At 50.4% G+C, this 13,791-nt stretch overlaps 1 protein-coding gene across 13 annotated transcripts in view; it reads left to right on the top strand.

The window, feature by feature from the left end:
• Positions 1–13,495, top strand: part of CELF4 (CUGBP Elav-like family member 4) — a 321,108-nt gene extending 307,613 nt beyond the window's left edge. For 9 of the 13 annotated variants that reach the window (XM_030925963.1, XM_030925961.1, XM_030925960.1 and 6 more), the window contains 3 exons: positions 2,133–2,211; positions 2,585–2,756; positions 11,309–13,495. In XM_030925963.1, the coding sequence (XP_030781823.1) occupies positions 2,133–2,211; positions 2,585–2,756; positions 11,309–11,335 (278 nt within the window). In that variant the 3' untranslated portion in view covers positions 11,336–13,495. Of the gene's footprint in view, positions 1–2,132; positions 2,212–2,584; positions 2,757–9,224; positions 9,279–11,308 lie in introns of those variants that run through there. The other 4 variants (XM_030925964.1, XM_030925958.1, XM_030925956.1 and 1 more) reach the window with 1 other exon arrangement.
• The last annotated feature ends 296 nt before the right edge of the window (positions 13,496–13,791 follow it).

The raw sequence follows: 13,791 nt of genomic DNA, 5'->3' as shown, positions 1-13,791 counted from the left end.
CATTCCCTCATGGGCAAGTCATTTAGCCCTGTGAGCCTCACTGGCTTCCTCTGTAAAAAGGGGATTTGAATCATTGCCCCAGGGATGCTGTTAGGGAGCTTACCCAGGGCAGACCCTCAGGAAGTGCTAGGTCCCCTTTGTTCTTAAAGTGCTATTTTTGCTGTAAAAGTGGCCCTGTTAAAGAGAACTCCTCAAAGGCCACATTCACTCTTTATAAGCATACATGTAAATTTATGAGCAGAATCTTCCAGAGACCTTCATGAGGGCATGTCAAGCAGAAAAGTTCCTATGTCGGAAGGAGGGCTGGGGGGATACCATGGGGGGATTCTACCTGCGGGCCTTCCCACAGGGCCTGGGAGAAGAAACCTTCTGAGGGTAGGAAGAGGGCAGGAGAGGTAGCTCTGGAAGAAGGAAGATGGTCCTAGAAGCATGAACTTGGGTGACAGTGCCCAGAGCCCTGCCACGGGGGCCTCCAGTCTGCAGGGGAGAGACCCTGCTCTGACTGCTAGCCAGTTAATAACAGTTCAAGGGAAGAAAAGTTTCCTGGACCCTGGACTCCTCCTCAACTCTTGGGCTTCCGGGGAGCGCTAAACTTCCCGGAAGGCTGGGCTTCTGCCCTCCTCCAGAACTTTCTCTCTGCTCCCCGCACACAGTGGTTCTGCCTGCCTCTACACCTGTGCCCTAGACAGCTCCTCCAGCCCTTTTTATCTTCTTTCCCCTCCCTTCTTTGAGCTGAGGTGGATGATAAGAGGAATGAGGGGCAGCATGTCCCCCATAGTCAGGCTACCTTGTCCTGGCAGGGACAGCTTTTGTCCAGCCACCTTCCTTATTCTGGGGAAAGCAGTATCAACACACAATTCACATATTTGAAAACTGCTCCGGTTTACTAAGGACTTGACTTTAGTGATTAGACATACAGGTCAGTGGAGGTGGGGACAGGCCATGAGGGGCTGAGGGGGAGCTGGTAGAAACATGGCTGGAGGCGAATCTCCGACTATGGATCAGCTGAAATTCTCCCTATTTATTCTGGTATCTATATTTATACAGAGGTTGGTTTTGTTGCTCTGGGCCCAGCTGACCAATTGTTGTGCTTGTTCGGCTGCAGAGCAAACTTGAGCAAGACAGGAAGGAGAGGAGAGAAAGTAAGAGACGACGGAGGCAGCATCTGGGGCAGAGGGAAAGAGGGAAAAAGAGCCACCAGGTAGGGAAAGTGAGGAAGGGCTCTCTTTCTTGGAGAGAAGTCCCAAGGCAGGCCCGAGGTACCACGAACAGTTAACTGAGAAGATGGCTTCTACCTCACTCGGGGGTGGCTGTGCATCTCTGTCTTATACCTAATGGCCATGTGGGGACCAGTACACAACGGGCACGTTCAGGGGAAGGCCTCGGTATCTCGCCAAGCTTTCATATATTTTGCAGGATCTAAGTCCTTTTTACAGGAGAAAAGAACTCTAAAGTCGAATAAATTCAAGGAAATACTAGATTAAACAAAACTATAAAAGTTAATTTACTACATCTCGGTGAGGGAGGGGACGTTATTTGTTGATATGCTGGACTGGCCCAGTGGGCCTGGCTATAAATCTCCTGACCACACAAAACCTTTCTCGAGGAGCACCTGTTAGGGTCAGTTTGGGAAATGCTGATGTAAAATGTTGTCTGTATAAGGAGATGCATTCCGAGTTCCCCAAAGGTGACTTCTGACCTTTTGGGAACATGACCCGTGCCCATCTGGGACCTGCGCGGGTGGGCCTGGGAGCCGCAAGATTCTGCATCCCATGTGGGCACAGGAGTGAACGCGTGGGAAGCGCTTCTGCACGGAGGCCTGTGGCCTGATTTGCACTGATGGTCTCGTTACTTGTTGCGGACGTATCAGCTGGTGCATGCTTAGTCCACAGCACAGGGCGTGGAGAAGAGAGGTGCCGACGGCGCCCGGGGCGAGGTGACGCCCAGGGCCCACCCGGAGCCTGGAGGGGCGGGCAGAGCCGGGAGTGGGGGCGGAGGGGCTGCGAGAGCTCAGCCTCTGGGCCTCCCCCGACGGCCGGGCACCTGCGCTGGCGAGGGGGGCGGCCGGGCCGGCGGTGAAGTTTCTCGGCGGCGCCTCCCTCCCGGCCCCTCGCACTCGTCTCTCTCCCCAGGCCGGCACCCTGTGCCCGCGCGCTGCCAGGCCCCCTCCTGTCAGGGAGGACAGTGTCCAATAAACTCCTCCACCCGCAGGTGTGTCCGCCCTCTCCCGCCAAGGCGAGGGCTGAGGTGCCGGGGCCGGCGGGGGTGGGGGGCGGGCGCCTCTTCGAGCGCCGCCCGGCCGCGGGCCCAACCTGGGGAGCGGGCGCCGGGCGAGTGGCGCGGCCAGAGACGAGGCGCAGGTCAGCGAGCCGGGACCCCGCCAGCGCCCGCCCGGGGAGGAGCCTCGCACGCGTGCGCGGGCTGGAGGGGGGCGGGCACCGGGGCGGGGCCTGGGGGCGGGGACCTAGGGGAGGAGCCTCAGGCCCGCCCCGCCCCGCCCCCTGTCCCCCCCAACCCCTCCCCGCCTGCAGCGCCCCGGGCGGCCCCGTGGAAACCCAGGCCCTCGTCCCTCGTGTCTCGCCAGGCTTCGTGAGCTTCGACAACCCGGCCAGCGCGCAGACTGCCATCCAGGCCATGAACGGCTTCCAGATAGGCATGAAGAGGCTCAAGGTGCAGCTGAAGCGGCCCAAAGACGCCAATCGCCCGTACTGAGCGCCGGCGGGAGCGTCCCCCGGGGGAGACCAGGACTCGCACAGGTAACCGGGGGCGGCCGGGGCGCGGGGACGGGGGTTGGGAGGGAACCAGACGGACCCGCCGCCTTCTCCGGCCTCCGTGGGCCGGACCCTCACTGGTGCCTTGGACCCGCTGCGCCCGGCTCAACCCTCCTCGCCCTGCGCCTCCGGCCAGGCGCAGAGCTGCCGTCACTCCGGCAGAAAGGCAGAAATGGGCCTGGCCATCTCCCTGTGGCAGGGCCACCAGGGGCAGGAGTGAGGGAGCCACTCCGGGCGGGTGAGGCGAGGCCTAGGCCTACGCCTCTGGGCCTACATTGGCAGTCCTGTTGGCCAGAGAACCCTGGGGTGAACAGGTGGCAAGCTCAGGCTGAGAGAGGTTGGGGGCAGAACAGGCTCTACCCAGGAGAGCTGCAGCCGCCCGCGGGGCCTGCTCCCTGACCCCCAGCTCTCTCCTCCCCAGTTCTTCCAGGAGGGCTGATAGTCTTTAGACACTTGACCCCTGCACCCCTCTCTTTCCCCATAGCTCAGTGAAGAGAGGAAGGACAGGATCTTTCAAAGGGAACTTGACTGAGAAACAAAGCAGGATGGGACGAAAGCTGAGGAAGGTGATGGTACAGCACTGAGATCCCGGGCCCTGCCTGCCCAACATGGGTCTTGATGAGGAGTAGTTGTTACCTTTTCTGCTGGGCTGGGTCCTGCCTAGGAGCTGAAGACGCAGTCAGCCAGGCCTCTTCCAGCCCAAGTGTTCCCCTGAGCAAAGTGCTTCCTGCAGAAAGAATGGGGGGAGATACCCCAGGTAGAAAGAATGGGGGGAGACACCCCAGGACATCAAAAGTCAACCTTCAGTCTGGTTTCCCCCAATGCTGTGGCTCTTGCAGCCTCGGCTTCTTCACAGAGCAGAGGTGAAGGCTCCCTTTGGGCCTTTCCAGCTCAGCACCCTGCTGCCCTCTGACCGCCCCTCCCCGCCCATGTTCCTCCATTTATTCAGCATTATTGTGTGCCAGCTATTGTGTTAGGTACTTGGGGTTCAGCAATGAGCAAGACTGAGAAGGTGGAGACAGACAATAAACAATGACATGTGAGCAAATAATATGATGTAGTATGTCAAGATTGTTGGCTACAATTAAACCACATGGACAGTGTAGACCTCATTGAGGAAGTGAATTGGAGCATAGAAGGTGAGGGGAGCAGCCATGGCCCTGCCTCTGAGGGAACAGTCAGCATAGAGGCTGCAAGGTGGGGCTGCAAAGTGGGGTAGGAACAGCAGGAGACTGGGTTGCTGAGAGAGTGAGGAGGGCCACCTGGTGTGGGGCCTTGAAGGCCACTATGTGGACTTTGGTCTCTTCTCTGAAATGCGAGATGGAGAGAGCACTGGAGAGTTCTGAACAGAAGAGTGATGGGTAACTTGAATTTCAGTGGGGTCACCCTGGCTGTTATGTTGATAATAGCTTGTAGGGGGCCAAAGCATAGATCTACTGCACTGACCACTCAGTCCAGCATCACAGCAGTTGATGAGATGTGAAGGAATTAATTTCTAGATGTATTCTGAAAGAGGAGCCAAGGATGAGTCCCAGGCTTTTGGCCCAAGTCACTGGAAGAACAGAGAGATTGGGAGAAAGATCAGGCATGTGAGAATTACACATTTAAGCTGAGTTTCAGAGTCCAGAGTTTGGGAGGGAGGTCTCCAGCTTCTCAGTCTCCCCTCAAATCTTCCACCCAGTGCTGGGGTACAGACACCAGCAGAACACCCTTCCTCCACCCAGAAGTAGCAACTTTCACTCTCTGAGAGCAGGGGCCTTCTCTCTGGGGGAGTGCTTGTGCCACCACTCTCTGCAGTCCTGGAAAAGCCAAACTAGTCTTTCCTGCCTCCTGGTTTCCCATCCTTGCCCATTTCTGGCTTGTGTCCAGATGCAAACACACATGTTATTCAGAGTTGAGGCACCTTCTTGTGCCAGGCACTGGGCTCAGTGCTGGGGATGCAAGGATGAATGAGTCACCATCCGTGCCCTCAAGGAGCTTCTGGCTCTGTGCACACACGGACACCAGAGGCAGCCTGCAGATGGGGGCATTTCCATAAGAATGGAGGGATGGTTTCATGAAAGCTGCTTTTTCTGTATGTAGAACACTTCTTCTTAAATCAGCATAGCTCTGCCATTAAGGTGTGACCTGGGTTAGGGTGCTTGTCCTCTTTGGGCTTCTTTTTTCTCATTAATGAAACTAAGGTGTTAGAGTCAACTAGAGGATTTGGGGGTAGGGGGATATGAATCAGGCCGGGTCATGCCCTGAGATTCCAAGGGGCACCCCTGAAAGTAGCTTGTCTTAGGCTCCTTGGCTCAAGCCAGGGTAAAACCTCCAGGTTAGAGGAATTCCCAGATGAAGGAGTGAGAAGGCAGGTTTATTGTTTGGGACATAAAGTCAGAAGTGCCCACAGGGTTGAACCAGCTGGCATTCAGAGTTGGGGATGGGGCTTGGGAGGGGTGGTTTAAAATACAGAGTGGGTTCTTCCACCAGGGCATATAAAGGGCAGAAAGATTAGAACCCTAGACCTTCACACAGTGCTTACCACGCACCAGGCACTGCTGAGAGGTAACAACTAGGAGATGTAACTACATAGCTACAACTACCTATAAGGTAGGTAGTGTTAGTATTTCCATTTCACATATGGGGCACAGAGAGATTAAGTAGCTTGCTCATCAGCTAGTGAGTCACAGAGCCAAGCTTTGAAGCCAGGGAGCCTACTTGCCTTCGAGTGAGGATGAGAAGCCCCACCCTACCTTCACTCCAACCCATCACCCCAGAGTATCCTGAATGTCCTGAGGGAGCACGTATGACACCTCACTTTTCTGGGGTCAGCCATCTAACCACCTCCTTTCTACTAAGCAGTCCTGTAAAAAAACTACGATGTGACATAACTCCTACAGTAAAGTTGACATTTAATTTTCATTTAGACAGCATTTTAACAAATGGTGCTGTCAGGCTTCCCAGCCCAAGACTGTTGGAAGTTCTAATAGAAGGAGGGTGCTAAGAAGAGATAGGGAGCTTCTAAAGGCAGCCTTGGGAACTGCAGTGAGAAGTAGCTGCCCTTGGACTGCCAGCGAGGGAGGAAAAGGCACAAAAAAGCAGCTAAAATACTGCCTGCTTATCACAGGCCAGTAAAGGGTATTCATTCGTGCTGAGGCCTGAGCTGCAGCCCCAGGTGCTCAGAAGGGCAGGAAGCCTGAGCAGGAACTGAGGGACCAGCCATAGCTGGGAGCAAAGTGGGAAGTGGAAGGGGGACCTCAGGGCTAGGGCAGCTGCCCCATGGTGGTGCAGGTTTTCTAAGGCCAAGTCAGAAGGGAGTGGAGCAGACCTGGGGGAGGGAGCGGGGCCCAGGCAGGGCAGCTGTGGGGAGTACAGTTGGGCTTTGGTTCCATGAAGCAAGGTCCTGGGTGGGGTGGGATCAGGGTTGGAGTCAGTGACTCTCATTCCTGGCTGGTTTTCTGCTTCCCCACTGCCCTACCCGTCTGGCGGCTTGGGTTTGTTGTCTTGTGCTAAGAGGGGAGTTTCTCTAAGCAATCTTTGCCAGGAAACTAAATAAGGAAGGAAGCAAAGGCAGGAAGAGTAGGCAAAAACATGCATGTAGCCAGGTCCACAGCCAGCGGGCAGAACACACCCAGCCTGGCCCCGCCCAGCTCAGAGACTGGCCTCTGAGCCCCTTGTTCTGCCACCGCTTACCAGACACACTGGGCCCCAGCAGCAGGCCAGATTCTCAGACTCCTAGCACTCCAGTTCTATGGCTGGAGAGTGCACCAAGCATCTTATCCTGACCCCAGTGAGTCTTGTGACTCTGGCTTTGAGTATGCTTTTGGGAAGGGTCAGGTCCAGGCTTCTTTGAGTCTGACCTATACAGGGCCGGGCTGTGGCTTTGGGCCTGGCCCTCCTTTGCTTGAGTCCAGCTGATTTTAGGACCTGAGACCTGAATTGGTTCAGCCTCGCCATAATTTCCTCACCCAGCTTAGTGAGTTGGGCTTCTCCATGCTGGTCAGTGATCCCATTGCCACACCTAGGGCTGTGCTCTGTGAGCCTCCACCCCGAGAGTGGCCAGGAAGGGGTCACCCTACAGGCAGAAGAGGAGATGCATCCTAATGAAGAAAGTAGCCAGCTGAGCCTGAGCCTGTGGAGTCTTGGGGGCTCCTCAAGGACTGAGTGTGAGGGTGTATTATGTGTCTAGGGCCATGCATGTGTGAGAGATGAGGGTGTGTATGAGTAAGTTTCCTAGATTGAGCTTTAGGGACAGGGGCTGTGTGCTATTCAGGTTTGTGTTGCAGTACACAGGACAGTGCTTGGCCCTGACAGGCAGCTGTACTCTGAAACTGGGAGAAGAGCAGGCAGAGTGGAAAGGAGTGAATGAATGCCCATGAGGGGCTCAGGGCTGGAACGGAGGGGGAAAGAGGAGAGTCCCAGGGAGTCCTTGAGTTGCAGTTGCTACAGCTCCCATCTGCTGGCAATACCCTCCTTAGTTCCTTAGGCCTCTTCTCCCATGCCAATGGGACCTGCCCATTGGCCATCCTGGGTGGGTCTAAGGGCTTTTAGGAGGAGTTGGAAGTGGCATTTCAGGACTTGGGGGGCATGGAATGGTCCCTGATCTGGGGGAAGGAGATCCAATGTTGGAAGAACAAAGAACCCAGCCCTCGTGGGCAGGCAGGCTTGGGTCTGCAGAGGAGGAGTCTGGGGAGTGTCTGTGAAGGTTGAGCTGGAGGCCAGGCTTGGGCTTAGCTACTTTGCCCGGCATCCACAGTGACATTTTTAGATCCCAGGCCTCCCTTCCTCCCTCCCTGAAGGAAATCATAAAGGTGAGAGTGATTCAGTCCGCTGTATGTAGAAGCCTGTGGCCTTGAAAGCCTGCAGATCAACCTGGCGCACAGGCCTTGGCCCAGGCCTGAGTGCCACAGGGGAGCAGGGCATCCAGTGCAAGCTCAAGATAACTATGGGGAGGCGTGGAGCTAGGGACCCCAAATCCCAGGTGTGGCAGAGGACTGTGAAGTGGTGAGGGGTGGAGAGGTCAACTGAAAGTTGAATCATCTGATGATTCCTGATAGGGAAGAGAACTCATTCTCAACCACTTAGGCCTCCACCAGGAAAGAAAGCAGAAGGTTGGGGCCTTGCAGTGGGCCAGGCTGGAAAGCTGTTCATGGAGGGGTGTGGGGTGAGGGGGTGGGAAAAGAGGACGGTGTGGGGAGCAGGGGAAGTCAGCAGAGCAAGAGTGGGAGCAGCAGAGGCTGGAGGCGCTCACCTCTATGCCCCCTGCAGGGGACCCTCCAGCCTTGCACGTGGCCCCCTGCAGGGCATGTCCAGCCCCCCATGTGGCCCTTTTATGGGTCAGGGCTGCAGAACCTTTGAAGGGCTTCGTGTGCCTAGATGCAGCCTCAGTTTGTCTACACAGGCCACTTGGGAGCAAGGCAAAGAATGTGAGCAAAGAAAGAGAGGAAGGCAATTGCAAGATGAACTTAGTAGTGCCAAGGCATGTTTCTAGAATTCCAAGAACACTGATGAATTTTACCACAAATCTCAAAATGAACCCTGCTCAGGTTCTGAGGAAAGTAGTTTGAGGTGGAGCTGAAGCGGGGGAGGGCCATAACCTCCACAGTGGGCGCCCTTGTAGCCTTCTCTAGGATGGTGGCCAGGGTGGGTCCACAGGGTGGGAGGGCCGAGCTGCTGCCAGCCTGGGTGGTACTACAGCACCAAAGCATTTTGTAGATGGACCCCGTGGACACAGCAGTTACTGTAGCAAGCCTCTGACCTACCCAGCTGACCAGGGCCACCCTGACAGACATCCCCTGCTGGCCCACAGGCTGCAGTCACAGAAAGCTGAGGAGGGGGGGAGCGCCACCCCTAGGGGAGAGAAAGAATCAAGGGTGATGAAAACCAGAGCGCCTGCTCCCTGAGATTGCTTGCCGGCCAAGGTGGTTTGAGGGGCTGTTTTATTTTTTTCTGGCCCCCTTGCCAAACCGCCCATGCCCCCCTCCCCAACGCATGATGGATGCCCTTAGTGGCCCTGTGTGAGGTTCTGCTTCTGTTCACAGTGTATCATGTGTCTGCATAAACAACCGTGTGTGTGTATGTGTGTATGTGTGTGCGTGTGTGTGTGTGCGTGTGTGTGTTGATGTGCCCATGTTTGTCTGCTGGCTTACTCCATCCTTTGAGTTCTTTTCAGTTCTCTTATGATTTGACTGCTGTTCTCTCATCAGAGCTTCTAGATTGATGCTGTGGTCTGGTGCTGTATAAATATATTTTCTTTTTAATTTTGTTTTAACTTCTTCCTTGCCCTCCTTCACCTGAATCCCAGCCCTCCCTGCCCTCCCACACTCCCCAACCCCACCTGCCCTGCCCCACCTCTTCCTTCCCCCACCCACACTCTCTTGTCCTCTCTCTCTCTCTCTCTCTACATATATAAATATATATATAAATCTTTTCTTCTTTTGTCATTCAATCAAATTCCAACAACCCAACCAGGGCCAGTCAAATCCACCACAGTCTCGCGCTGAGCTAGGAATAAAGTTCACGTAATCACATGAGAGTGGAGAAAAGTCCCCCATCCGTAAGTTCAAATCAACTCAAAGTTCACAGTGTGACATGATGGCGTCATGTAACAAGGCTAAGAATCGGTTGCATGACAATTGCCGTCAAGTTTCGTGGAGGTGCTGTGATTGGAGCGTTTTTCTTGGATGTTGTATCAGTTGATGATTGGCCAGTCATGATCACACGTGCATTTTCTTGACTTTTGTGCTGCCACAATCTTTTTTGCTGTGCTCATTTTTGTTTCGTTCTTGGTGCTTGCAGTGGTTTTACTTTCTGTTGTTTGGTTTTTCTTGTTCAGCGTTTTTTTATGCTTCTCTAGATGTCACATAGAGAAAAAAACAAAACAAAAGAACAAAAAATAGTCAAAATAAAGATGAATTCCTGAATTATCAAACATGGGATCATTTACCTGTGCAAACCATTATTTTTTTCTTAAAAATAAGGAAAACATCTTAAAAATATCTATGCGTGGTTGATTTACTTGCACTTGAAAATATTGTGATTTTATTTTTTTCTAGAAATTTGGGGGCCTTTTTCAATTGACACTATCCTAGGTCTGGTCTTTCCAGTTAGGTTATTTTCAATCTCACTTCAAAGGGAAAAAAAAAACAAAAACAAAAACAAAAAACAAAAACAAAATATCTACAGTAACAGAATGATAAAAACAAAATTCTAAACCAAAAAACTAGAGTACAAAGCCAGAGGCCTCTGCAAGAGAGCCCGGTAACAATTGTAAGGTTTGTATTGTAACCACTTCTGCTAAATTAAATGTGGGGAGGGGAGGCTGGGGACTGGGGACTCGGGAGGGTTTTTTTTGGTTGGTTTGGAAGAAACAGTACTAACAAAAGCAAAATGCACCTTTTTGTTTACAACTGAAAAAGGGTCCTTGACAAGTGTTTTTTAATTTTATTATTATTTTATTTGGTGTTGTAATTGTTTAGACTGCTGTGTACGGTTTGCTGTTTGTTGAATCAACAGTGTGAAAAACCTGCCAGCATGGATTGATATACGCATGACGTTGTCCCCTCAAGTGGGGGCTTTGCAGTTCTAACTTTCTTGATGTAATCAGTCACCCCCATGTATAAGTGGAAGCTGCTTGCTAGAATGGAGATGAGTCTCATTTGTTAATTCACAATGATTAAGCATTCGCCTTTTGATTCTAGTCAGATCATGATTTTTTTTAAAGCAAAACAAAACACCAAAAAGCCACCATTCAAAACAAAATCAAACACTGTCTGAGTTAATTTATTTAAGTTTGATAATTAAATCTCTTCTGACCTTTTTTTAGGTTTTCCCATCCACTCCCTTGAAGTTCTGAATTTCCTCTAAATTCCCTGGCATGTATGAGAAAAGTATTATGTGTGTGTATGTGTGTATATATGCATATACATACACACATATCCATGTATATCCACATATGTGCAGGTGAATATATTCTACACATATATCCAGATATACATATATATACACAGCCTCGCAAATAGTTACTGACCCCGGGAAAGAAGTGGTTGGCTGGAAGCTGGGCAAGGATTCTATAAAATTTGAGTCACGGATGTGTCTTCCTTCTTTCCCTTGAGCTGGGAGGAGTGGGCTGGGCTGCTAGATTTTTCCTATCTTGTTTGCTAGGCTTCTGTATACATATTGTATCTGGGCTAGATCTCTCAGAGACAAGTTTAATTATGAATTAATATCCCACAGTCCCAAATTCTCCCCTTAGATGTAGCTACCCCCAATCCAGAATGCTAAAGTAACCCAAATCAAGAACCTTCTCCCAACAACGAAACCTCAGCTACAACCATCACCACTAGACTTCCCAGTGGTTTCTACTCTGAATAGAAGAGTATATTTCTTCTTAATGTATCATGATCATGACTAATTCTCATACTGGTCTCTCTTCCTTCCCTCCCACCATCCCCTAGAGCTCCCATCCTAACCCCTGAGGCAGGTTCCTATTGGTGTTTGGATGCTGTTTGTGTTTTCCCTCTTGGCTTAATCAGCCCTGATTTTCTTCATTTTAGGGCAGGATGCTGAACGGGCTACATTAAAAAACAAACCTCTCTCTCTATATATTTATAAATGAGAACTGTTGGATGACACCTTTGACATATCAGCCAATATCAATCAAGCTGAAGACTCCAGACACTGTCTGTGTGACTGTAACATTTCTTCAAGGAAAGTATAGCGTCTGTGGAGTTCAGAGGGCACGTGTTTGGGGGAAAATATATATATGACATAAGAAGAAGATGAAGAAAAATGAGAAAAAAAAAAAAAACACACACACAAAAGGCAACTTTAAAACAAAATATCACGAGACCAGACGGGGAGGCTGAAGGGCTGGGAACTGGGAGGAGACGCTGCTTACCGATCCCGGGGCTTTTCCAGCCCATGGGCGCCTGAGGCAGGCTGGGGCAAGTGGTGTGTGGGGCCTGGTCCCCAGGGGGCGGCTGGGAGGCCGCCACTGAGCATCTCTATCTGTCATTCCTTTAGCTATTTAGGGACCAAAGGACCAAACTTTTTATTGCAGATGTGTAGCTCTATGTCAAATAGAGGGGGAATGGAGGACTCCCTCCTTCCTGCCTCATGGCTGTTCTTGAAACAGCTTAGAGCGATTCTATGAAAAAAATGTAGTAAAAAATTAAAAAAAAAAAACAACAAAAAACAACAAAAAAAAAAACAACAAAAAAAGGAAATATAACGCTTCAGTGCTTTTAAAACAGCAAGATAATAGTTCTTTGATACTTTGAGAGGCGCTTTGATGACCCTCATCCAAGTCTATGACACTTTCCTATGGTTTTCTGTATTCTATGTCTGGATGGAGCTGTTAAGATGAACAAATTGGTGGATATTTGGGGAAAGTAACACAAATCTTAAAACTCATTAACCGTGGAGTGTGAGAAAACAAGGAGGGGACAAACGGGACTTACCAAGCAAGGTCATTGTTGTGAAAAGTCTGTAAATGCTTCTAACTCTTCCCCCTCTTAAAATCCTAATAGTTGTACAGAATTTTAAAAAGGAAAAGTTTAAAATACCTATATAATAGAAGAAAAATTAGAGGAAAGCAAAAAATAAAAAAAAAAAGAAAAAAGAAAAAAAAAACCTATAGAAGTTAGCATTACTGCTAAAATCCCAGATGTTGTAGGACTGTACTTTTGTAGAGTTTAGACAGAGCATCAACCCCTTCTCCCCGCGAGTGCTGTCGGACGCCGTTGTCCCCAAGGGCCAGGCCGAACTCGCCCCACACCTGCGGGCGCCTGGCTGCCTGTCGCCGGTGGAGGCCACGCCATCGGCCGGGAACGGTCGCGTCGCCCGGTCGTCGCTGCCGCCGCCGTCCTCGCCTCTTGCTTCCCTCCGGGAGCTGCGCGCGCTTCACTCACCTTCCGCTTCACTCGCCTTCCACGCTTGCTCCAGAGACTTTCCGGGCAAGGGAGAACTGGGAACTTTCATCTTAAAACGACTAGACAACACACACACAAAAAACCTTAAAAAAGAGAGAGAAAAATAAACAATCTTTGAAGAATTTCTGAAACTGTTTACAAGGAATTTTGAAAAACAGGGATGTTTAAATGATGCCGGCTCTGTTTTTCTGTAAATAAATTTGCATATTTTGTAGGACTTTTAATTGTAATGATAGAGAAAAAAACAAGGAAAACTATTTAATGAAAGCACGATATTTATCTTTGGTAAATGACTTTAGAGCAGTTAAAGACATTGCTTAAAAAACTCAGAATCAGAAAAAACACTGAATTATTTAAGAACACATATATTTTAAAGTATAACATATTTATTATAATTTATTTGCACCCTTGGGAGGATTGCTTTGGCATTCTGCCTCGATTCCTTCTCATTGATGTCCAGGTCATCTGGAGGCCGGGGGTTCTCAGACCTACCATTGTTTCCCTTCAGAAGAACAAATTTCCAGTTCCTCTAGGGCCTCCTGCCTTTCCTTTCTTTCTGTCAATTTTGTTGTTGTTGTTGTTTTTCATTTTCTTTTTTTCTCTTGACTCCTCCTTTTAGGATGTCCAGATGTAAAAAAAAACAGAAAACAAAAAAGAAAAAAAAAAAGAAAAAAAAAAAAAGAAAACAGCTGCAGTTCAGTACAACTGCTCTTTTCACACTCAACTCCCTAAAACTCCTTGTAACCTTCTGTAACTATTGGATGACGCTTTCTCCAGCTTAGCCCTAAATAAAGCACAGTTTAAAAAAAAGATTTCTTCATTGGTCTGTGCCTCTCGGACTCTGGCCAGCTGTGCCTCACAGCCCCAAGGCTTGCCCGCTGGAAGTACCTTTGGTCTTCTTTATGGAATCTGCAACACAGGCCCTCATTCTGAGTTTCAGCATGTGAAGCTCTTTCTGGGAGGTGATGGGAACAATAAAAGGAGGTCCTGTTCCACTCTAGGAAGAATCTCTCTGGACTGGTGTGTGTCTCTGAAAGTCCCCATTGCAAATTCATTCTTCTGGGTTCCTGGAAGAGGTGGCCACAGTGTCCAAGCAGAACAGAAAG

This window comes from Rhinopithecus roxellana, chromosome 21, assembly GCF_007565055.1.
Source record: "Rhinopithecus roxellana isolate Shanxi Qingling chromosome 21, ASM756505v1, whole genome shotgun sequence".
Lineage (NCBI taxonomy): Eukaryota > Metazoa > Chordata > Mammalia > Primates > Cercopithecidae > Rhinopithecus > Rhinopithecus roxellana.
Note: the sequence above shows the minus strand (reverse complement) of the source record. Positions and strands in the feature narration are given on the sequence as shown.